Here is a 22,930-nt window from a genome sequence, read left to right as displayed (position 1 = left end):
GAGCCACAGGCCTGATTAAGGTCTTGGGTGGGCCATAAGTTTGACACCCCTGAGTTAGAGAATACTCAAAGACACTGAAGTGTCTGGGAAAAACACTGGGACAAAAGCTTCTCAACATTAAGATTTAAGTCACTGTGAAAAGCTTAAGAAATTCTCTGCAACCTGAAACATAAAAACTGAAGTCTGTGCATGTACTGCTTTTACCTCAGAAACTTCAACCCCTGATTTCACCTGACCTTCCCCCTCTATGTGAAATAAAATATTTTGATGTTTTTGAATTTCAAAATGCCTCGGTTGCCGTTTAAGTTGTTTTAAGTTAAAGCAGGCTCCTGATCCTTTCATCAGATTCCTGGGCTGAGCCAGCAGCAAAAATATTGTACTGTGACAAGTGGGACATCCCAAGTTCTTCAGCAAAGAAGAGTGCACCTTACTAGGGCAGCATAGTCAATAAAGGGAAAGAAGTGAAAATCTTGCCTCTGAGAGAAGGTAGGGAAAGGGGGTATTGTATTTGGTGGCAGAAATATGACAAAAAAATAAAACCCACAACTAGTTTGTACCATCAAAGATATAAACCAAAATAAGTAAATATTTTGTAAGACTGAGAGGAATTACCACAGAATTCCTGTCAGAAATGGAACCACTGTGTAGACACTAGAGAGGCGCATAGGGATAGTCAAGGAGAGGAAACATGCATGAAGGAGAATCCTAGTCAGGAGGTAGAATGATGAGAATGGAAGTTAGACATTCTGTGGGCTTGGTCACACAGCAAGTCCGTGTTAAACTGACCCAGTTCTGTCCCGAATATCTTTGTTCCGGATATTATTGTTCATACTGCCATACTGCAATTCGAATTACTCTGCGGTGAAATCGTCCTCTGCCATCCACACAATGGCACCATGCAGTTCTTCTTTTTTGTTTCTCCCACTGTTATGCACATGTGTGCATTATGTGCATTATGCACATGTGTGCATGTGTGCATGCACATAGGTCAGAAAACATTTTATATGTGGTTATGCATATATCGCTAAGTAGTAAAAAAAATGTGACTGTAAACTGGATGTCTGAGGCTCCTTTTGCTCCAGGACAGCCTTCAGACATCCAGAAGTTGGTCAAGAACTGTCCAGACAGAGAAAACTATTAGGTGAAACTGGACAACTCAAAAAACACCGCAAAGGATCAGGTAACAAAATAATCCAGATCGGAGAAGGTTTGGGGAGGGCCACAACAATTGATGACCAGGAGACAGATGTTGCTGTCTGATCAGCCACTTTAAATCCGGTAGGAAACAGCAGTGACAACTGGTTAAACTGTGCGTCTGAACAGGGCCTGTGTGACACAGAGTGTTGGACTGGATGGGCCATTGGACAAATACAACATGGCTTCTCTTAAAATAGAAGCAGAAAAGGCCAGAATTCAAGCCAAAAAAGAGAGAGTGAGTATTGAAGCAGTACAACAAATACAGTTGGACAACATTCAGGCAGAGAGAAAAGGTTATGAAATAATGTGCTTGGAGGTGGAATAATCAAACCTGACTGGAGCAAGGTGCAAGTTATACAGGAGTGGCCTAGACCCACAAGCAAAAGGCAGATCAGAGCATTTATAAGGATCGTGGGTTATTATAGGAGGATCATCCATGAATTTAGTTCCATCACTGCTTCTTTGTGTGAGCACACAAAGAAAACCTTTCTGGATAAGGTGACTTGGACACAAGAATGCCAATCTATATATGACCACCTTAAAAAAAGTACTAACCACTGAGCCAGTCTTAAGGGCTCCTGACTTCAGGAAATCCTACCCTCTTTATCAATGCATCTAATAATGGGATAGGGGCCTTGTTAAGTCAGAGTGGGGAGGATGGACAACAACATCCCATCCTTTAAGTTAGTAGAAAGTTGGTGGAAAGAAGGAAACACCTCTCTGCGATTGTGAGGGAATGTTGGCAATAGTGTGGGCCATAGGGGGAAGCCATACCTATGGGGAATGTAGTGTATCGAGATAACGATACAACGCAATAACATAAAACCAGCCAGCGCGACCCTGCGCGGAGCGACCGGGCTGTTCCCGGGCTGCTCAGCGCAGGGCACGAACTCCCAGCCAATCACCAGCTGTGGCGGGAAGTTCAGCAGGCCAGGATTGGACTGGCCTGTCTGCAGGGAGGTTCCCAGAGTTGTACATAAGTGGGACCCGGCCCGCGTGTTCTCTCTCTTGTAACGTGCCTCCATTAAAGCATGTTGCCCTACCAACGTCTCCTGTCTCAGTACGTTACAGGGAAGGAAATTTACTTTGTGCACTGACCATTCACCATTGCACTGGTTAAACCAGTTGAATAGTACAAGCAGTAACTGATAAGATGGAGTCTTCAATTACAGGATTACAACTTTGACATAGCGCAGATAAAAAGAAAGGAGAATGGCATTGCAGATACACTCTCCAGAACCACCTAAGGGTGGAGATTGTTAAAACCGCTTGTTAAAAGCATTTGAAATCTTGTATGTGTATAAATAATAGTATATAAAGTTTAACTTTTGGTGTTAAAGCAAACAAAAAGGTAATACACACCCACATGTGTCACCCATTGCACAGGAGAGGCATGTGAAAACCTCCCCTGAAGCAATGAATTCAAAGGGTGTGGCATGTGACAGACTGCACTTTTAAAAGGGAAGGCAGAGGAAGAGAAGACTGGATTTATACCCTGCCCTTCACTTGGAATCTCAGAGTGGCTTACAATATCCTTCCCTTCCTCTCCTCACAATTGCCACCCTGTGAAGCAGTTGGGGCTGAGAGAGCTCTTTGTGAACTGCTCTTGAGAGAACAGTTCTGAGAGACCCAAGGTCATCCAGCTGGTTCCATGTGAAGGAATGGGGTATAAAACCCACTTCTCCCAGATTAAAGTCCAGAGCCAATGTGTTCATTAGGCAGCATGAGGCAGCTGCCTGGAGTGCAGCTGTGGCGGGAGGGCACCCATTTTGATGCTTCTACCTGCTCTCACTTCCTCAGTGAGGGAAATAGAGAGTTCAGTGGCTGCTGCAGGGCTTCCAGCCACAGCAGACACACATGTCACTTGCTCCCTGTTGCTCCACACCTCGCGTCTGTGCTTCCAAGCACAGACATGAGGACGTGGAGCGATGGTGTGTGCATGTGCATACAAGCTGAGGCCAGAAGCCCTGCTGTGGCTGCTGCCGGGCTCGCTCTCACTGAGGAAGCAAGGGGTGGCGAGGGGCTCCTGGCCTGGGGCCACCTCCCCAGCACCAGCACTGCTCTTAACCACTACACCAAACTGGCTGTTTAAACAGACAAAGGACTGTGAAGGGCTAATTATTTAGAGTCAGAGAGCCTTGAGTGACAGGCTCAAGAGATCTGAACCAAGATATCTGATTGGTTAGCATCAGCTGAGCAGAGAAAGACGTCATAGTATCCTAAAATGATTTAATGAGATTCCATGGGTAAATATACCTAGGAGTAGGCTGCACATCTGCACTTTATTCATACTTACTTGGAAGTAAATCCTGCTGAAATTAGTTGGATTTGCTTCTAGGCAGTGCTTTTTATAGAAAAGAGCCAGCAGGAACTCATTTGCATATTAGGTCACACACCCTGATGTCACCATTGTTTCACACAGGACCTTTTGTTAGAAAAAGCCCATTGGGAACTTATTTGCGTATTAGGCCACACCCCCTGATGCCAAGCCAGCCAGAACTGCATTTCTGCGCGTTCGTGCTCAAATAAAGCCCTTCTTCTAGGCTTGGAGACCGTACTCAAAAAGCAATAGATATTTGCCAATGAATCTGTTTTTCTTCTTTTTACCCAGTTCAATTAATCTGTGTTTAGTACATAGGAAATATATATGGCAGATGTTCTAGAATAGTTACCAGAGCATTTCATCTCTGTGGTCTCACTGCCTCTTTTCCTGTTGCTCAGCTTTTAGAAAAATACATCTAGTAAGTTTTCTTAACTCTGAAAACTGGTGAGTTTAACTGCTGAATGGGTTGAAGTACCTGAAAATAGCCAGTCAACGGGGTGGGGGGAGAGGCTGTCCAACCTTTCAGCACATCATGGTCATCCACCAACCTATACTCTTACACTTTAATTTATAACTTTAATTCACTGAAAAATAAAAGCTAATTTTTGTAGATTAAAACCATAACAAAACACCACCCTTTGTGTTGGTACAAAACTTAATGAGTCACTCAGGTTTGCAAAAAAAAATCTGCTTAATGCATCACCCTGATCCACAGATTTAGATATCCACAGTTGAGGACACACTTGGGAAACAGATATATAGATTCTAATACTTTCGTAGACCAGATTTTTCTGCAAACTCAAGGGGTCACCAAGTTCGCAGAAAAATCTAAAAATCTGCTTAATGTAAGCGTAACCCTGAACCACAGATTTAGATATCTATAGGTGGGGGGCACACTTGGAAATAGATATTCTAATACCACAGTTGATTAGAACAGCGTTTCCATGAGAAGATACTTTATAACCTACTGTTGTAAATGAATGAAAACACACACACACTAGGAATGAGGCCTGTTGTGAGAAAAAATACAACGGGCTCTAGAAAGAGGCTCTGGGCAAGTGCCCCCCCCCCTTGCTGTCTTCCCACCCACTTAAGTGAAGGCATTCACTCCCCCACACACACACCTCAAGTGGAGCTGATCTCTGCCATCTGGAGAGCAGTTGCAATTCTGAGTGATCTCCAGCCCTCACTGGAGATTGGCAACAGTGGTTCCCCCAGGAAGAAATGGTTGGTTTGGAGGGTGGATTGCATGGCATTGTACCTGTCTGAGGTCCCAGCCCTCCTCAAATCCCACCATCTCTTGGCTCCACCCCTTATATCTCCAGGAATTTCCTAACCTGGAGTGGGCAACTCTATCTCCTTCCCTTTATCTGCCCCTCTGACTTCAGTTTTCCATTGCCTCCCCCCCCCCTTCCCCACAGCCTCTATGTAGGAAAAGGACAGTCTTTCTTCATGGGGACGGGGGGAATCAAAGCAGCGTACAGCATTCTCCTTTTCCCACTTTGATCTGCACAACAACCCTGTGAGGAAGGTTAAGCTGAAAGTCTGTGACTGGTTCCATCAAATGATGGGGTGGCAACAAGGCTGATTCACAAGACATTTTCACCTCCTCATAACTGAGGAGGAAGCTATCTTTATGGTGACTATCACATTCAAATTGTTACAGGATCCAGATCCATGGTTGTGCCTTTACAGACTAATTCATCAACCCCAAAACTGTCACATTTGTAAATATCTACTAATCTGATTTTTAAAAAACTGGAGAGATACGTAGAAGTCTTCATCATTCTAGTACCTGACTGTCTGGTTTAGAGTTCAAGACGGGAAACAGTATGAAGAGAATGTTCAGTATGAACAGAACATTTTCCAGGCTGCAGTTACACCCATCTTGCCACCAAAAAGGATTACACCAATAGGCTTATTGTCCCCAAGTACCGCATACAACCAATCATATCGGTAGTTCTCTGGTTTGGATAGGTTTGTAATTGAGAGACAGCATAGCATAGTGGTTAGCATGTTAGACTAGGATCTGGAAGTTGCGAGTTCAAATTCCTACTACGTCATGAAACTTGCTGAGTGACCTTGCCCTGGATGAAGATAAATGGGTGTCCCTTGGGCCAGGGACCACCAGGAGGTGCTGATTGGCAGAGAGTAAAGCTCCCTAGGGTTCATATTAGGAGAGGCGGTCCCTCAAGTATAATGAATAATAAATGAATAATACTATCTGCTTGCTGTGGTTTCCTCTGTAGCAGTACCTACAAGGCACATATTTTGTTTGCCCTTGAAGGTACCCCCTAAGTATCAATAAGGGAAGAAGCTATTGGACAATTTTCAAGGGAAAGAGAAAACAGCATGGAAGAAATAAATTAGATGCCTCCACAAGTCCATGCAGATCTCTCACTTATAAATTCCAGTAATCAGTTACGCATAGATGTTTTAGAAATGGCGACCCTGTGAATTAATGACCTCCTAAGTGTCCTATTGTTAACAGCCTTGCTCAGGTCTTGCAAACTGAGGGATGTGGCTTCCAGTTTGGTGCAGTGGTTAAAGAGTGGTGGCCTCTAATCTGGAGAACCGGGCTTGATTCCCTACTTCCCCACATGTAGCCAGCTGGGTGATGTTGGGTAGTCACAGTTCTCTCAGAGCTGTTCTCTCAAGAGCAGTTTCGTAAAAGAGCTCTCTCAGCCCCACCTACCTCACAGGGTGTCTGTTGCAGGGAGAGGAAGGGAAAGAGATTGTAAACTGCTCTGAGATTCCAAGTGACAAGTAGGGTATGACTCCAACTCTTCTTCTTCTTCCTTTGTTGAGTCAGTCCATCTCATGTTTGGTCTCTTTTTTTCCTGCTGCCTTCAACTTTTCCTAGCATTATTGTCTTTTCCAGTGACTCTGGAAAATGTGACATGTGACCAAAGTACAATAGCTTCAGTTTAATAATTTTAGCACCTAGGGAGAGTTCAAGCTTAATCTGATCTATAGTGGGTTCTTAATCTGAACCCACTATTTGTCTTTTTGGTGGTTTATGGTATCCATAAAACTCTCCTCCAACAATGTTTCAAGTTAATCAACTTTCTTCCTGTCAGCTTTCTCCATTGTCCAACTTTCACACTCATACACAGTAATGGGGAATACTATGATATGAATATACCATAGATAGTGTTAACAGTGCTTATACTGTACTCTGGTCTGGAAAAAAAGACTATCCCTTGTAACAACCAAGGTCTCTCAACAGGAGGGAATTTGAATTTTAAAAAGTATTCTATTGGGGAATCAGAAGTACATTTTAAAAATACAGGTTAGAATAGCATTTCGATAATTTAATATATTGTGAACAATTTTTAAAAAATGTTTTTGGATACAAACCCATTCCTTGTTATTATTTTCACTCCCCATGATGCAGGGAGAAGGTGAATGCTATTGGGCCTTATCACAACTGGTGAAAGGAAGAAACCAAGAACCTACACTGCAGGCATGCAAGCACTTAACTCAGCAGGATCAGCAAAGCCATTGTCATCCATGAAGCAGCTCTTGGGGGATAAGGAGAATGGCATTACACTCCCAGTAGAGGCACCTTTCGCTCTTCACTAATCACAAAGTTTATGGATTCTCAGCACATTAGCTATAAAATAACAGAATAAAATAAATACAATGACGGACGAAAGACGTATAAACAGCAGGTGAAGAGGAGGATGGGGAACACACAAAATCAAACATTGCCTCTAGGGATAGTACTGAAATGAATTGAGCCAAACAGCTCTAGTTGCACTCCTGGAACAGATTTCATATCAGCCTAGAATACCAATGCAATAACAGACATATATCTCTGTCTAGATAAGACCTTTCAATTAAACTATTATGATATATATTAACTCTTAATGCATCCCCAGAGATGTCAAGATCTGAGAACTTCCCCTCAGTCCTTCTCCATGTTAAAAAATATCTGTTTGGCAACATATTGCAATATTATTTCCCCTTCCTACACAAGCATTTTTGTATAGGAACATTTAAAAAGTGTTATACAGTATATATACTTTCTACCAGCCAAGATTATTACTAAAATACAGCCATTTCCTATGCTTGATTTCTCTAAATTAAGTCCCTCTAGGTTTAATTAACTTATTCACAAGAAAGTGATTTGGGATTGCTGCATTAGAATCCATGTGCTCCTTTTCCTAATAAAGAGCATTCTAGCTGTGGGTATCATGAACTCAAGTTAGCACACTAGTCTGCTCCATCATCATGTTTCTTTAGCTTAAAATTCACTGTCCGAATATCAATATCACAGTGTTTCCTTGTACTGCTCGAGAGCAAGTGTTGTGTAGTGGTTAAATGTGCAGGAGAATCAAGTTTAATTCTCCAGTCCTCCACAAGCACCTGCTGATGTGACCTTGAGTCAGTTACAAGTTCTCACAGAGCTGTTCATGTCAAGAGCAGCTTCTGTTAGAGCTCTCTCAGCTCCACCTACTCACAGGGTGTCTGTTGTGGGGAGAGAAAAGGTAAGATTTGTAAGCTGCTCCGAGACTACTTTGGGTAGTGAAGAGAGGGGCATAAATCCAATCTCTTCTTCTCAGTCATCAGTATGCTAATGCTGAAAATCTGTTTCCCATCCCTTTCCTTATTATAAACCTTGGGATCTTTACTGTCCCAAAGCATAATTATCCAGGTAAATAAGATCAAAGGTTTGTGAATTCAATATAGGAGGCAGTGAGACCCATTTTAAGTCTCAGACTTCAAAGCAGAGCTTGTGCAAATTTTAAAAAACAAAGTATTTAAAAAAAACCAGCCCATAGTTGGCATACGAGCAGTGTGATCCTAGTAGAGTCAGCAGGGTGTTAAATCCACTGAAATCAACCTGCTTGGAAGGGTGTGACTGATTAAGACTGCACTGGAGGGCACATACCGTAATTTCCATTTGCAAACAGAAGCTCTTCCACCAAATGAGAAAGTGTTCCAAGTCTCTTACTTTTCTCAGCTGTGAAGGGGAGTTTCTGTTTAGAGTCCAAACAATAAATGGCTCTCCAAAGCCTCGACTGAACGAGGACCGAAGATTCCCCCCCCCCCTCCCCATCACTGCATACAAAGGAAAATCCCTCTCCCTACATTACAAAAATCAGTATGGCTTTACCGAAAAGAGCAATCTGACAGTCTGTGCTTTCCAAAGGCAATCTGTGGCACTGCTTTCTTTTTACAATGCTGTGCCCGAAATATCTTGTATCTATATATAACTTCATTCATACATTCCGTAACCCGGATAACTGTGTACTACATTCATCTATATTCCGGATAACTACATTCATCTATACTCCGAATAACTGTGTACTACATAATCTTCAAACAAAATGTAAATACTACTACTGATCAAAGCAAGTGTTGCGGCTGTTAAAAGGTATTTCAATTACACCTCTTCCCCAATGCCATAGTGAATCTCTGTGGATACATGTCTATTTCAGTGCAGTCTGAAAACACAATTACACACTTCTAAGTCCACCGAAGTCAACGCTGTTTAGGATTGCACTGTTGGCCAAGAAACATTCTCCTATACAGCAACTGTTAATGATATTTTCTAAAGGGTATTTTCTAGCTTTTAGGATGTTAACATTGTAAAAGTAAACTCTACACTTCCCACACACACACAAAGGAAAACACATGCAATGACAATGGTCTGTGCATCTAACATTTTGTTAAGATTTGCATAAGCAATGTATGCAAATTGCAACCAATTAAGTCATTATAAAAGGACCATTTTAATTTATTTCTTTATTAAGATCACATTTAAACATTTATACAAAAGTCCAATCCTCCACATTTTACTCATTTATCCCCCAATTCTGCCCTCCCCGTTCCAAAAAATGATACCTTGACAATTATGCAAGTCCGCCATGATCACCATCACAACATTGTATGTAAAGATTCTGGGTCATACTGAATAGTGTGTTTTGCACCTCTGTAGAGAAAAGAGGCCTTACAAATACTTGCTGATGTGTGTGTGTGTTTATATGACTGGCACCCCGGCAAAGCCAAAACATAAATGTGTGTGACTGAGTAGTCTTTCGTGAGGATCAAAATGACCTTCCTGGACAGAGTGTCTGTAAGATCCCCACCTTACACTCCCTCCCTATCTCAAATGCAAATCTGCAAAAGTTGCCAGTTAAGTTCTCAGTCAGTCACTTTGGGTGAACTGCCCCTTCACAACCTCGGCTTCCTGAGCAAGGTTTTGCTGAGGTCCTTTACTTCTTCTGGACTGCTGACTCTCTCATACCCGAGAATGGACATGGGCTGGTGGCAATACTCCTCCACTTGCCTAATCTGCTGAAAGCTCAATGCTGTCCTCCAAGCATTCACTGCCTGGCTAGCATTCCTGGCAGAGACCACAAAGGGCTTGGAGGAGTACCCAGGCCCACTGGTCATGTTAAGGGCAAACTTCTCCATCTCAGGGCTCACCACCAGGTTGACAAACCCGTACACCTGTCGTAAAGTCTTGATGGGGTCCACCACCAGGTCCTCATAGCGGACAGCCATGTAATTACCCTTGAGCCAGTCAGGCGGGCGCAAGGCAGTCTGTAGGGTCTTTGCCATGCTGCTACAGATCACCTCCATGGCCCCTAAAGCATGGTAGTCTGAGCCCCCTCCCCCCTCCTTCTTGCTGTTCAGTTTGTGGCCCGCATCCAAGAAGGGCATGCGATGGATGCGGGGGTCTCTGCTCCTCACGACCTGCAAGCTCTCACGGATGAGCCCGTGGCGGGATTTGATCCTCGAGCTAGCCACTGCTCTGGGGTCCCGGACCAGGTGGATGACTTTAAGAGCCAAAGAAGGGTCCTGCATGAGTGGTGCCAGTACCGTCAGGTCGAAGACACGCACCCCTTTGATGACCAGGGTGTGGTACTTGAGGCACTCTTCCTGGAAGAGGCTGAGTTGTTGCGGCGGGCACTTCTTGCACACTTTGTCATCCACCATGCCAACCACTTCCTTGCGGTAGGCCGGGCACAGGGGCAAAGAACAAATCACCTTGTTGGTGGCCGCCCCAAAGATGCCCAAAGTGGTGAGGTTCTTCCCAGCCCCTGCTGTGCTATAGAGCTGGAAGACAGACAGATCACAGTGGTAGAGAGAGCTCAGCATGTCCCTGGCTGCCCCCTGCAGGGAGACGGCATCACCCGGATACAGCTTCTGCCAGACATGCCACACTGGCTCGTAAAGAAAGAAGACTTCTGGATTCTGGTTGAAGAGCTCCCCAAAGAAGGACGAACCTGAACGCCAGGTGGTGAAAACGTAGACCAACTGCCGCTTGCGGGCAGGGGGCACGGGAGGCCCATAGAGAGCACGAGTGTCCGAGCGGGACTGGGAGGCATAGTAAGGCAGCTGCTGCGGATACGGAGTGCGCCGGGCCAGGGAAGGTTCGCTGCACTGCTGCGGCCCCTTGTGCCACTTGTAGTCCAGCAAGTTGAGCATGGTGAGGAGAAGCAGCAGCACATAGCCCAAGCAGAGCACCAGCGCCTTCCTGCGGAAAACCTTCATGCTGATGGGCTGGGGCAGGAAACCAGCCCTGCCAACTGTTGCTCATCACAGGCAGATGCTTTGGCATGTCAAAGGGCGGCAAGAAGAGTCAACCCGGACGCCCCAGGGCTTCCCCCCAGGCAAAAGGGGCATTTTCCAGCCTCTCCCTGGTTTATCTCTGCTGCTGCCGTTTCCTGCTTGGCATGGGCGCCTCCCGCTGCAGCTTCCCCTCCGGCTCAAAAGAACTTGCGTTTCTTCCTACCTTTCATAGAGCCACGGATCCCCCACCCACCCAGGGGACGCGTGTCTTTACAGGGCGAAGGAGCGATCCAGTCCAAGGCAGAGGCTCCCCGGGGTTTCTTCTACGAATGTTCAGCCAAGCAGCCCTCAGGGCGGGAGGAAGAGGAGGAGGGGACTCCTTTGCACCAAGTTAATGCATCATCCCAGGCAAGGAGCGGGACACGCGGCTCCCCAGCCCCGCCACGAGCCCGGGGACTTTCCGCTCTGCAGCCAAGCAGGCAGAGGAGCCAGAGCCTGGGGAAGGGGCAAACTTTACGCGGTTGTTGAGCCGCCGATCGCTCGGGAAGTTCATTGCGCTTGACTGGGGGGGGGGGGAGGGAGGGGGCGCCCAGCGGCGGCAGCAGCAACTCCTCCTGCGTGTGCCACTGACCGACCGACCGCCCCGGGCGCGGAGCCCGGATCCGCCTGCCTGCCCTGGTACGGCCGCGGGAGGAGGCCGCTAAGACGATGCGAAAGGCTCGCTGGATATCCCTCCGACTTGCCTCGCCATGGCTCCCCGACGCCCGCCAAGCACTCGATCCAGGAGGAGGAGGCGAGAAGAAGAAGGCACCGTCGGCCTCCTTACAGCGCTGGCAGCCGGCGCGGGCTCTGTGGGGCTCAGCCGGCGCCGCTCCATCGCCAGCCCATGGAGACTCGGGCCCCGGCGCGCTACTTCTTGCCCGGCGAGCAGGGATGCGATGCAAGCGTCACGGAGCGGGAAACGAGAAAGCGCGACGCGATCGGAGAACGCGGCAGAAGCAGCAGTAGCGACGCCCGCCGGCCCGGCTCGCTTCCCCCTCTACTGAATGGCTGCGGAGCTGCAGCCTCCAACTCAGCCGCCCCCGCCCGGCCTCCGCGGCACGCCTCTGGCCCCCTCATTGGACGCGACGCCTGCCACTCTGCTGAGCCTTCCCCCACCTATTATGACCTGGGTTGTGCCGCTTTTCAGACTCTGCTGCGGAGATGGCTTTTGGCGAGGGCGGCCGAAGGCGACTGGGCTGGCGAGTCTCAGAGCCCTAGGGCCCCGCCGCTCCCGTGACCCGCTTGCCCCGCGCACCTCCCACTGCCCTTTCCCCAGGAGGCTGGGGAAAGTTTTCCAAACTGCTGGGGGGGGGGGGGGGTTTCCCCCAAAGAACTCGTCAGTTTGTGCTTTGTAGGCATTGTCTGCTGAAAACACGGGAGTTAGGAGGCTCACATGTTATCACTTCAGAAGATTCTTGTTTTTCTAAGAAATGGATGAGACTGTGAAATCCGTAGATGCCGTAGTCTGAATAAGCCTTACTTTTAATAGCATGAAAACAAGACGACAAGGTAGGTACTCCATTCAAGCTAAGAAAGAAAGACAGTTTTGCCTAAGTGCTGAAAATTGTTTATTTAACTTGAAGTTATTGGTGCCTGATAACTTTGAGCATACAGACTCCTGAGGTGGCTTCCAATCAAACCAATAAAAACCAATTAGTGGTTAATAAAAACAGACAATCAGCCATAAAGCAATTAATGCAGCAACAATGGCCATAAAAGACAAAACTTTCCTCAAAACTCAACAGCTGGAATAAAACCAGTGATAAAATAATGAAAAGGGCAAATCTAACTAAGAGTAACTCCTTATCTTCAAACTCAATAGCAGTTAATCAGTAGCCAATAACACACACAGGAAACAAACATTTTAACCACTAGCCTAAACAAAGATCAGGACTTTCTTTTTGTGACTAAAACTAAGCAAAGGTTGAAATGCATTCCACTAGCTAAGAAAGGCACTGCCAAGTCTAAAAGAAGGCCTGTGTGGTTAATAGCACAAGTCAAGGAAGCTATAAGAAGTAAAGAGTCTTAAAAAAAATAGTGGAAGTTCTGCCCCAATGAATTGAACAGGAGGGACCACGGGCTGTAGCTAAAGAAATGCAAATCAATAATTAGGCAGGCAAAAAGAGATTTTTGTGGAGCAGGTTAGCATCAAGACTAACATTTTTGTAAATATATCCAGAGCAGGAAACGAGCCGGAGAAGCAGTGGGGCCTCTGGATAACAAAGGAATAAAGATAGATGGGGAGATGGCAGAGAAATCCAAAGACCTGTACTCTGTGTTCATTGTATTCAATTAGGGTTGTTTCTGTGTTCACTGTGGAAAGTGTGGGGCACGTACCACTGCCACAGCCTCTGTTTTTAGAAAGGGAGCCTGAAGAACTGAGGTGACCAGCGATGAAGTTCTAGACCTTATCAGGGAAATTAAAAACCAGTACATATCCAGGGTCTTGATGGAATACACCCAAGAGTTCTTAAGGAACTCAGATATGAGATAGTTGATCTACTGATCCACATATGTAACCTATCACTAAAGTCAGCTGCTGTACCAGAAGACTGGAGAGTAGCAAATGTGACACCAGTTCTTAAAAAGGGATCCAGAGGGGAGCCAGGAAATTATAGGCCAGTCAGCCTAACATCTGTCCCAGGTAAATTAGTAGAAATTATAATCAAAGATAGAATTGTTAGGCATATGGAGAGACAAAGACTACTAAGGGAAAATTAGCACGGCTTTTGCAAACGGAAGTCCTGCATCACCAGCCTTTTGGAGTTCTCTGAGAAAGTGAACAAGCATGTGGACAATGGTGACTCGGTAGACATTATATAGTTGGACTTTCAAAAGGTTTTTGACAAGGACAAAGACTCCAGAATAAACTTAGCAGTCAAGGGATAAGAGGATGGGCTCTCTTATGGATTAAGAATGATTAGCTGACAGGAATCAATGGACAGTTCTCACAATGGAGGGAAGTAAGCAGTGGGGTCCCACAAGGATTGGTATTGAGGCTGGAGCTATTTAATTTATTCATAAATGATCTGGAACCAGGGGCAAGCTGTGTAGTGGCCAAGTGTGCAGATAACACAAAATTATTCAGGATGGTGAAAACAGGCTGATTGTGAAGAGTTCCAAGAGGACCACTGCAAACTGGGCAAGTGAGCAACAATGTGGCAAAGGGTGGTGATTGGGGGTGAACTGTCCCGGAGGCACACACTTGATTGTGGGGTGCCTCAGGGGGCAGTTCTTTCCCCAATGTTGTTTAACATCTACATGCGCCCCCTTGCCCAGATTGCCCGGAGGTATGGGTTGGGTTGTCACCAGTATGCTGATGACACACAGCTCTATCTACTCATGGACGGCCAGCCTGACTGTGTCCCAGAAAACCTGGACCTGGCATTACAAGCCGTGGCTAGATGGCTCAGGCTGAGTAGGTTGAAGCTAAATCCAGCGAAGACAGAGGTTCTTTGCTTGGGTCGCCGTGGTCTGGGAAGGGAAATTCCCCTCCCGGCTTTTGATAGTGTGCCACTGACAGTGGCGCACAGGGTTAAGAGCTTGGGGTACTATTGGAGCCTGCCTTAACTATGGAGGCCCAAATAGCAGCCACTGCGAAGTCCGCATTCTTTCATCTTAGGCAGGCAAGGCAGTTGGCTCCTTTCCTGGAGCAGGACGATCTGGCAACAGTGATCCATGCAACGGTCACCTCAAGGTTGGATTACTGTAATGCCCTCTACATGGGGCTGCCCCTGTGCCGAACCCGGAAGTTGCAGCTAGTGCAGAACGCCGCCACTCGGCTGTTATTAGGGCTCCCTAGACGGGAGCACATTCAGCCGGGGCTCCGGGGACTGCACTGGCTGCCAATAATATACTGAGTTCGGTATAAGGTGCTGGTTATTACCTTTAAAGCCCTATATGGTCTAGGACCTGCCTACCTTAGGGACCATCTCTTCCCATACGCTCCCCAGAGAGTGCTGCGATCCGGCTCTCGAAATCTGCTTGTAATCCCCAGGCCAAAGGAGGCCCAGCTGAAGTCAACTAGGGATAGGGCCTTCTCAACCTCAGCCCCTTGCTGGTGGAACCAGTTACCGGAGGAGGTCAGGGCCCTGAGGGACTTTGGACAGTTCCGCAGGGCCTGTAAGACTGTCCTCTTCCGGTTGGCTTATAACTGACCGGCATTGAAATATTCTGAAGGAAGATTGGAAGATAGCACACTGACATTGATCGATTGATTTTAATTGTTTTAACTATGTAAATTATTATGTATTTTAATTTTTGGACCCTATTGTTAGAATTTCTGTGTTGTGAGCCGCCCTGAGCCCGCCTTGGTGGGGTAGGGCAGGATATAAATCAAATAAAATGAAAATGAAAAACGAAATGAAATTCATTGTTGATAAGTGTAAGGTGATGCAAATTGGGACAGAAAAATCCAAACTTCAAGTATAAGCTAATGGGATCTGAACTTGCTGACACTAAGTGTGAAAACAATTTTGGGGTCATAGTGGATAGCTCAAAGCAGGGCTGGCACTAGGGATTCTGATATCCCAGTCAGGCCTTCCCCTGCCTGTGAGGCGTGCCCTTCCTCCTCCCCCACCCACACACAAGCGTGTGCTTGAGCAGGGGAGGGGGCTGGAGACGGCAAAGCAACTGAGCAGGGTCAGTGCAGCAGTGGATGCACTGAGAGCCTGGCTCCAAGTATGCCCACTGCCACCCACCCCGCCGACCCCACTCAGCCTTCAGAGGCAAGCTCCCAGCATGCCTGCTGCTGCGTCGACTCCACTTTGCCCTTCCAGCAACATGGAAGAGACACCAGGGGCAATGGTGCGTGTCAGCCTTGGCTCAAAGAAAGTGTCAACCCAGTGTGCTGCAGCAGTAAAAAAGGCAAACTCTAAACTAGGGGTTATTTAAAAAGGGATTGAGAATAAAACAGCTGATATTGTAATGCCTTTGTATAAATGCAGCCTCATTTTGTATACTGTGTACAGTTCTGTTCTCCATAACTCAGAAAAGACATTGCAGAGCTGGAAAAAGTACAGAGGAGGGCAACCAAGATGATGAAGGGATTGGAGTACCTTCCCAGTGAAGAAAGGCTGAAGAGTCTGGGACTTTTCAGTTTAGAAAAGAGATTACTAAGGGGCACATGACAGAGGCTTATAAAATTATGCATTGGATAGAAAGAGATTGCAAAGATATATTTTCTCCCTCTCCCAAAATACTAGAACTTGAAGGCATCCAGTGAAGCTGATGGACAGTAGGCTCAGGATGAATTAAAAAAAACCTTTACACAGAAAGCTATTAGAATGTGGAATTTGCTGTCAGAGGATATAGTGATGGCCACAGAAATAAACAGCTTTAAATATATTCAAGAAGGATAAGTCTATCAATAGTGACTTAGGGGAATCTGCACATTCAGAGGCACTAAATCTCTGAATCCCAGAGCCAGGAGGCAACATCAGGGTCTCTATGTGAGACAGGATGCTAGACTGGATAGACCACTAATCTGATCCAGCTGGGCTGGTCTTATCTCCTTAGGTAAACAGCCTGAGTTCCAGAATCACCACAGAGAAGGCACTGTCTCTGTCAAGTCTATTTAATTTGAGAGGCAGGGAAGGGAAATTCATCATCCACATTTTTTCACAATCCATCCCACAAAGTTATGTGGCCTCCTGGGACTCTACTAAATTTTAATTAAAGTATACTGAAATGTTTGCCCAGTTTTACACAGAAAGAAGAGGGACAATTTCCAGAACAGTAGCCCTGACAGCCTCTTGCATTAACAGCAAAGATTTTTGAGGCATTAACAATTAACAAAGTTATTGTGACATGAACTTTTGTAAATAGGAGCCTGTTGTTATCACATGCATAAAGCAAAAAATGCAGATACTTGTATGTATAGCTCCAGTGGTGGAAGGCAAACATCTGCACTGCGAGATTGAATAATGAATGAACAAATAGTGGAAGCAGAGATATCATCCAGAAATCAATCAATTGAGGTGAACTAGGGAAAGGAAATCGTTTTCCATAAGTGTTTGTGTGTGTGTGTGTGTGAGAGAGAGAGAGAGAGAGAGAGAGAGAGAGAAAGATTTCATCATTCTTTAGGTATTGTATATCTGGATGCAACTGGCATTAGGGAATACTTGTGATAGGGAAATATCCATTTGGAATATGGTAGTAGAATGGAATTGTTTCAGAGGGCAGTTTTTACAAAGGGTTGTAGTATTAATGTCTATGCAAAAAATTAAGCAGTTTTTATTATTGCATTTTTAATTGGATCTATTATACCATTTTATTAATATTGTTTCTAATTTTGTGGACCAGTTTTATTGCATTGTTTATGCACTGTGCTGTTTTTTATTGCCCTATTTTCTAATTTTGTGATCTCACTAGTGTCTCAACCAGAAAGGCAGACTGTAAATGAAGTAAATAAAAAAAGATTGCAGCACACACACAGTTTTAGGGGAGGGACTGTGGCTCAATGGAAAGCCTCTGCTTTTGCATGCAGAAGGTCCCAAGTTCAACCCTCAGCAACTTCAGTTAAAGGATCTGGCAGCAGGTGATGGGAAAGACCTCTGCCTGAGACTATGGAAAGCTGCTGCCTGTCAGAGTAGACCATACTGACTTTGATAGACATATAGTCTGATTCAGTATAAGGCAGTTTCATGTGTTCCCTTATGAAGGACCATTTGTGATGCTAAATGTACTCATCTATCTGTGATTGTCTTCCTCCAGATCTGTGTCTAGATCTTTTTGTTTGCTGTGCTCATTTTGCAAATGGTACACCTCAGGCAATATTGTCTTTCTAATTCAAGCTAGTGTTGTGGGGGGGGGGGGGGATTTGCTATATATTAGAAACCCAATTTTAATGAAGAGGACACTGAGGGACAATGTCACTGTCAGATTTTTGGGATCAGACCTAGATGTGTAAACCTGTCATTTGCAAGGCCTCTCACATTTCTTTCACCATCCAGCTGGGGGAGGATTTTCCTCTTCATTTTTGTACAGTTGCTGATCCTGCCCTGAATAACCCAGACTAGGCCAATCTTGTCAGATTTTGGAAACTAATCATTGTTGACCTTGGCAAGTATTTGGAAGGAAGACCACCAAGGATTACTAGAGTCATGATGTGGAGGCAGACAATGGCAAACCACTTTTGAAGGTCTCTTGCCTTGAAAACCCCACTAGGGGATGCCATAAGTCAGATGTGACTTGACAGCAAAAAAAACCCCAACAACTGGACAACGCTATCCTTATAAAAAGGCATCACATGGCTGCTGCTATTACTGTCTTGAATGTGTGTTTATTAAATAGCTTTTTAAATGTCTCCCATCACATACATTGTGATTTTATGTATTCATATTCAGTAGCTAAATGAGTTTGAGGACTTCAGGAGAATTCAAATCCAAGTGCCCTTTCTCTATCCAGATTTCTAATTCCCTATCCGTGTGTCTCAAACACAAACTTTGTTTTCTGGCTGCTTCTGGCACCATCCCATAAGTGAATTTTCCTTAACTAAAATGTTGTTTGCTCTGGAAAGAAACAGCTTTTAAACTATGATTGCCCTTCACTTCAAAACTCTGGCTATGTTTTTGTTCAAGAAAAGTTACCCTTTGGCTACATTTGGTCTTATTAAACCATTGCTTCTCCATCCATTTTGGCGTGGGAGGGGATTGTTTATAGGATTAACCTGCCAGCAACCTTTTTTGTCCTGTTTTGTTTTTAATCAGAGACAAAACTGCCTGACAGCCAGTGAGGAGAGTGCATCTGATCTCTGCATTTCTAGCCAGTGTAAGTCTACCTTTTACATCTAAGGTGTGTAGAATTGCTCTTTATGCAATGGGGTCTGAAAGTCTAGGATGCCAAGGGTTTTTTTTGGGGGGGGGGAGATAGTCCCCAATTCCTTTCCCCCCAAATTATCACTGCTACAGGATTCTACACAACTGCCTAAATTATCCTTGTTATATGTGAGAAGGTCTGTCTTCCTGGGGCATAGAAAATGGCACTACAGAACACTGATTATCATATTGTCTGCAGAGGAATCCTGGGCTTCATCTCTGGTTTATCAAAGGTTTCCCAATGACTGGTGAGAACAGATTGAAAGAATAAGAACATAAGAAAGGAAGGTACTGGCATGAATTTCTGAAGAAGAGAAGCCATGTTGGATCAGGTCAAAGGCCCATCCAGTCCAACACTCTGTGTCACACAGGATACCTGTTCTATTCCCACCTCTTTATTGCCACCTGAGTCTTATGTACTTCTGCTATAGATATCTGGGTTCTTTTGCTTCACCAGGCAAAGCCTAACTACCTAACTTTGCTCCCAGTAGTCTTCCCCATTTCTCTGTTGTTTCTCCAAATCCCATCTGAGGCAATGACAGACTTTCTTTTTTCTTTACCCTGGTCCCCCTCCCCAAGAGATCTCATAACCTTTTGCCATTTAGTGTCTGCCTACTTCCCTATTAGGCAGAAATTTTCAAGCATGCCTTTTTATCTAGTGGAGCAAACAACACCATTCAGCTGCTTGGTTTAAATGGCTCCAAAAGCAGCAGGGAGCAGAAAGCAAGGGTTTAAATGGTTTAAGTCTGGAGATGGCTGCCTAAGAAAGCCCCTTTAAACAGCTCATCCACAGGGAACAAATTGCTCCATGTGGATCAGCTGTTTAAAGAGGCTTCCTTGGGTTCAGCTTGAAGCCATGTAAACCAAACAGCTCAGCAGCGGAGCACTACTCAGCTGTTTGGTTTAAATGGCTCCAAGCTATTTAAATCTGTTTTTTGCTTCCCACTAAAAGTAGTGTGGAGTAGAAAACAGGCGTCATGAACCCATACAAACCAGTTCAGTTTGCAAACCAACCTCCCAATTCATATAGGTTTGTGGTTCAGCCATAAACCTTGAACCAAACAAAAAAAAATGCAGTTCATGTCTATCCCTAATCCCCAAATTCACAATGTTCAGCAAGGTGACAGAGCTCTGCAATGTATTCTGCTATATTTTCACTGGTTTGCTGATCACCCTTTAAAAAAATAGAACATCTGTAGAGTAACAGGTGTTCAGCAAAAATGTGTCTTCAACGGTGCCATCAGTTCATCATAGGTTTTTGTACTTGGTCCAGCAGGTGCCATCAGAAAATGAACAACATTAAATTGTTATTACTATTTGTTATAAGCAGTCTTCTTCTTCAAATGTTTTAGCTCTGGAGACAGTCAATAAAATGACATGCTTTTGCATTGCCCCTCTGATATTATTAGCTTGTAGAAAAGTAAGATTGTCTTTCTGCATAACAGTCCAAGAGGGACATGTTCTTCTATATGGCCCAGTGCAGCTAATTCTGTAGTTAGTCAGAACTAACATGGAAGGCAAAGAACAAGTTAGTCTGATCTCAGTTTATTTCCACAGTTTCCTGGCTGTTTTAATAGCAAGGGGATTCCATCCTTGTTGCCATGTTTTTTATAATGGAGCATACAACACCCAGTTCTATTCAGCTGAAGGCCTCTTTATTAACAGTAACTGTAGGCAAGGAATTTTTTTGTTGAAAAAGCCTAGCAGGAACTCATTTGCATACTAGGCCACACCCTCTGATGCCAAGCCTGCTAGAACTACGTTTCTGTGCATTCCTGCTCAAAAAAAGTCCTGACTGTAGGGCAGGTGACTTGGCTATTGGAAGAAGGAATAACGGTACATAACTAAGCTGTTTCTAGAGCTCTAGGCCTGGGTTCTGTAGATTCTTAGTAGACCCTGCCTGCACTCCTGCAGGTTGCTAGCGGGGAGAGTGGCTGGCATCCCTACAAGAGTGCTCCAACACACTTAGCCAGGGATTTACAGAAAGTCTAGAAATATGTGTAATGCATATGACAGACGTGCAGGTGTTCCTCATCAGACAAATGGATGCAGAAAGCATTCCTGGGTGACATGAAATTTGCTTTCCAGCCATTTGTCCTTGGCCAGAGGCAAAATGTCTGTTTATAAACAGCAAACCCCTTGCAGGGGTGGGGGGACGTGAGCATTTATAGCCAGAGTGACAAAGCATCATATCAGGCTGGCAATCGCTCAGTTTGTTAAAAGACTGAGATACTTGGAGTGAAAAGTAATATCGTGTTGAAATGCAAGCATTAAGCTATAGCTGCTGTAAAACTGCCTTTATGAATAGGTCTCTGCCTTTTCACTCTGACTGCTAGCCTTCCCATACCCCTTTTAAAGCCCAATGTCAAATCTTGAGCCCTTGGCTTTGTTCCTGCCCAGCTTTGTATGCAATTTTGGCTCAGATTCAACAAGCTCATTAGTTTGCAGAAGCAGACTCATTTCCCTTGCATAACTGATTTTCCCCCCCTCAGCTGTAACATTATGTGAAGTTCTGCTTTCGTTTTACTGAGTTGACAAAGGCCTCCAACATATTGTTGATCTATTTTTTGTTGATTGATTTGTCTTTGCTTATTAACAATCCTTTTTGTTAACACAAAAGTTCATTGTTAAAAATCTGAATACATGTTTTGTCTTCCGTTTTGTGTCTTATCCTTTCCTGCAGGAGACTGTGTGCATGTTAACAGCACTGCCCAAGGAGGATAAATGGGAAACAGCGATCCTAAATTCAGATATTTTCACCATCTACATCTACCAGTGATCTGATTGTTCTTACTACTTGCTTGGCAACACAGTGAAGATTTGGGTGCTTCCACATGTGGTGAGAACCAGACCACTGTCTTCGACTCTTAACATTTGTGACTCGATGCAAAGGGGAAATAAAGTTTGGAGTGATTTAGCAATTGAATAAAATGGTTATTTGAGAAAATGACACTGCTTTGAAAGCTGAAGTACTTGGGCATCAATCAAGAGCATCAGTTTCATTTCCCATTTCAAGTAAATACAGAGCTCCTGTTTCTCGTTCATATTTCTTAAAATATTAATTGATTATACTCTGTGACAGCAGACCTCACACCCTGTTTTAACTGCTTCTTCATGGGGGCTGCATTTGCCTCCCTTGCCTTGGAATAAGACCATTGGTGATGACAGTGACCTCACAGGTGTAGTATTCTCCTTTTTGTCATTGCCATACAGTAAGGTTTTTGACCCAAACTAGGACCCCTTATATCATCTACCACTTGTGGTCACTTATACATTTCTCTTTGCTCTAGCCAAGCTGATTATATTTTGTATGGTACCTCTGCATCCTGCCTAAGGATGGGCCCAAACTAGGAAAATGGACGTTTGTCCTGTTTTATGGTTCATGGGATCACCTGAACCATGAACCTTCACAAGTCTCCTCTTATACCAAACTGGTTCATTTTGTGAGTTTCATGATGTGGTGGTGGGGGGAGATCGGAGATCATTATGAATAAAAAAGGCCAACGCCATGCTGGGAATTATTAGAAAGGGAATTGATAACAACTCAGCCAGTATCATAATGCTCCTGTATAAATCGATGGTGCGGTCTCATTTGGAGTACTGTGTGCAGTTCTGGTCGCCGCACCTCAAAAAGGATATTATAGCATTGGAGAAAGTCCAGAAAAGGGCAACTAGAATGATTAAAGGGTTGGAACACTTTCCCTATGAAGAAAGGTTGAAACGCTTAGGGCTCTTTAGCTTGGAGAAACATCGACTGCGGGGTGACATGATAGAGGTTTACAAGATAATGCATGGGATAGAGAAAGTAGAGAAAGAAGTCCTTTTCTCCCTTTCTCACAATACAAAAACTCGTGGGTGTTCTATGAAATTGCTGAGCAGTCAGGTTAAAACGGATAAAAGGAAGTACTTCTTCACCCAAAGGGTGATTAACATGTGGAATTCACTGCCACAGGAGGTGGTGGCGGCTACAAGCATAGCCAGCTTCAAGAGGGGATTGGATAAAAATATGGAGCAGAGGTCCATC

At 44.8% G+C, this 22,930-nt stretch overlaps 1 protein-coding gene and 1 long non-coding RNA gene across 2 annotated transcripts; one reads left to right on the top strand and one right to left on the bottom strand.

Moving 5' to 3' along the window:
- Window positions 1–9,259: 9,259 nt before the first annotated feature.
- CHST2 (carbohydrate sulfotransferase 2) lies at window positions 9,260–11,169 on the bottom strand. Its single transcript, XM_060242306.1, has one exon. It carries the CDS (start codon window positions 11,027–11,029, stop codon window positions 9,704–9,706), a length of 1,326 nt encoding a protein of 441 aa, XP_060098289.1. The 5' UTR covers window positions 11,030–11,169; the 3' UTR covers window positions 9,260–9,703.
- A 1,038-nt stretch (window positions 11,170–12,207) lies between these two features.
- On the top strand, window positions 12,208–21,856 carry LOC132573380 (uncharacterized). Its single transcript, XR_009555533.1, has 3 exons — window positions 12,208–12,598; window positions 18,799–18,859; window positions 21,590–21,856. It is a non-coding gene; the product is annotated as an uncharacterized LOC132573380 (long non-coding RNA).
- Window positions 21,857–22,930: the final 1,074 nt, after the last annotated feature.

The sequence above is a fragment of the Heteronotia binoei genome, chromosome 6 (assembly GCF_032191835.1).
Source record: "Heteronotia binoei isolate CCM8104 ecotype False Entrance Well chromosome 6, APGP_CSIRO_Hbin_v1, whole genome shotgun sequence".
Classification (NCBI taxonomy): Eukaryota; Metazoa; Chordata; class Lepidosauria; order Squamata; family Gekkonidae; genus Heteronotia; species Heteronotia binoei.
Note: the sequence above shows the minus strand (reverse complement) of the source record. Positions and strands in the feature narration are given on the sequence as shown.

Bases quoted from the DNA above. Each gene is read 5' to 3' on its own strand.
- CHST2 (XM_060242306.1), bottom strand. From the start codon at position 11,029: ATGAAGGTTTTCCGCAGGAAGGCGCTGGTGCTCTGCTTGGGCTATGTG.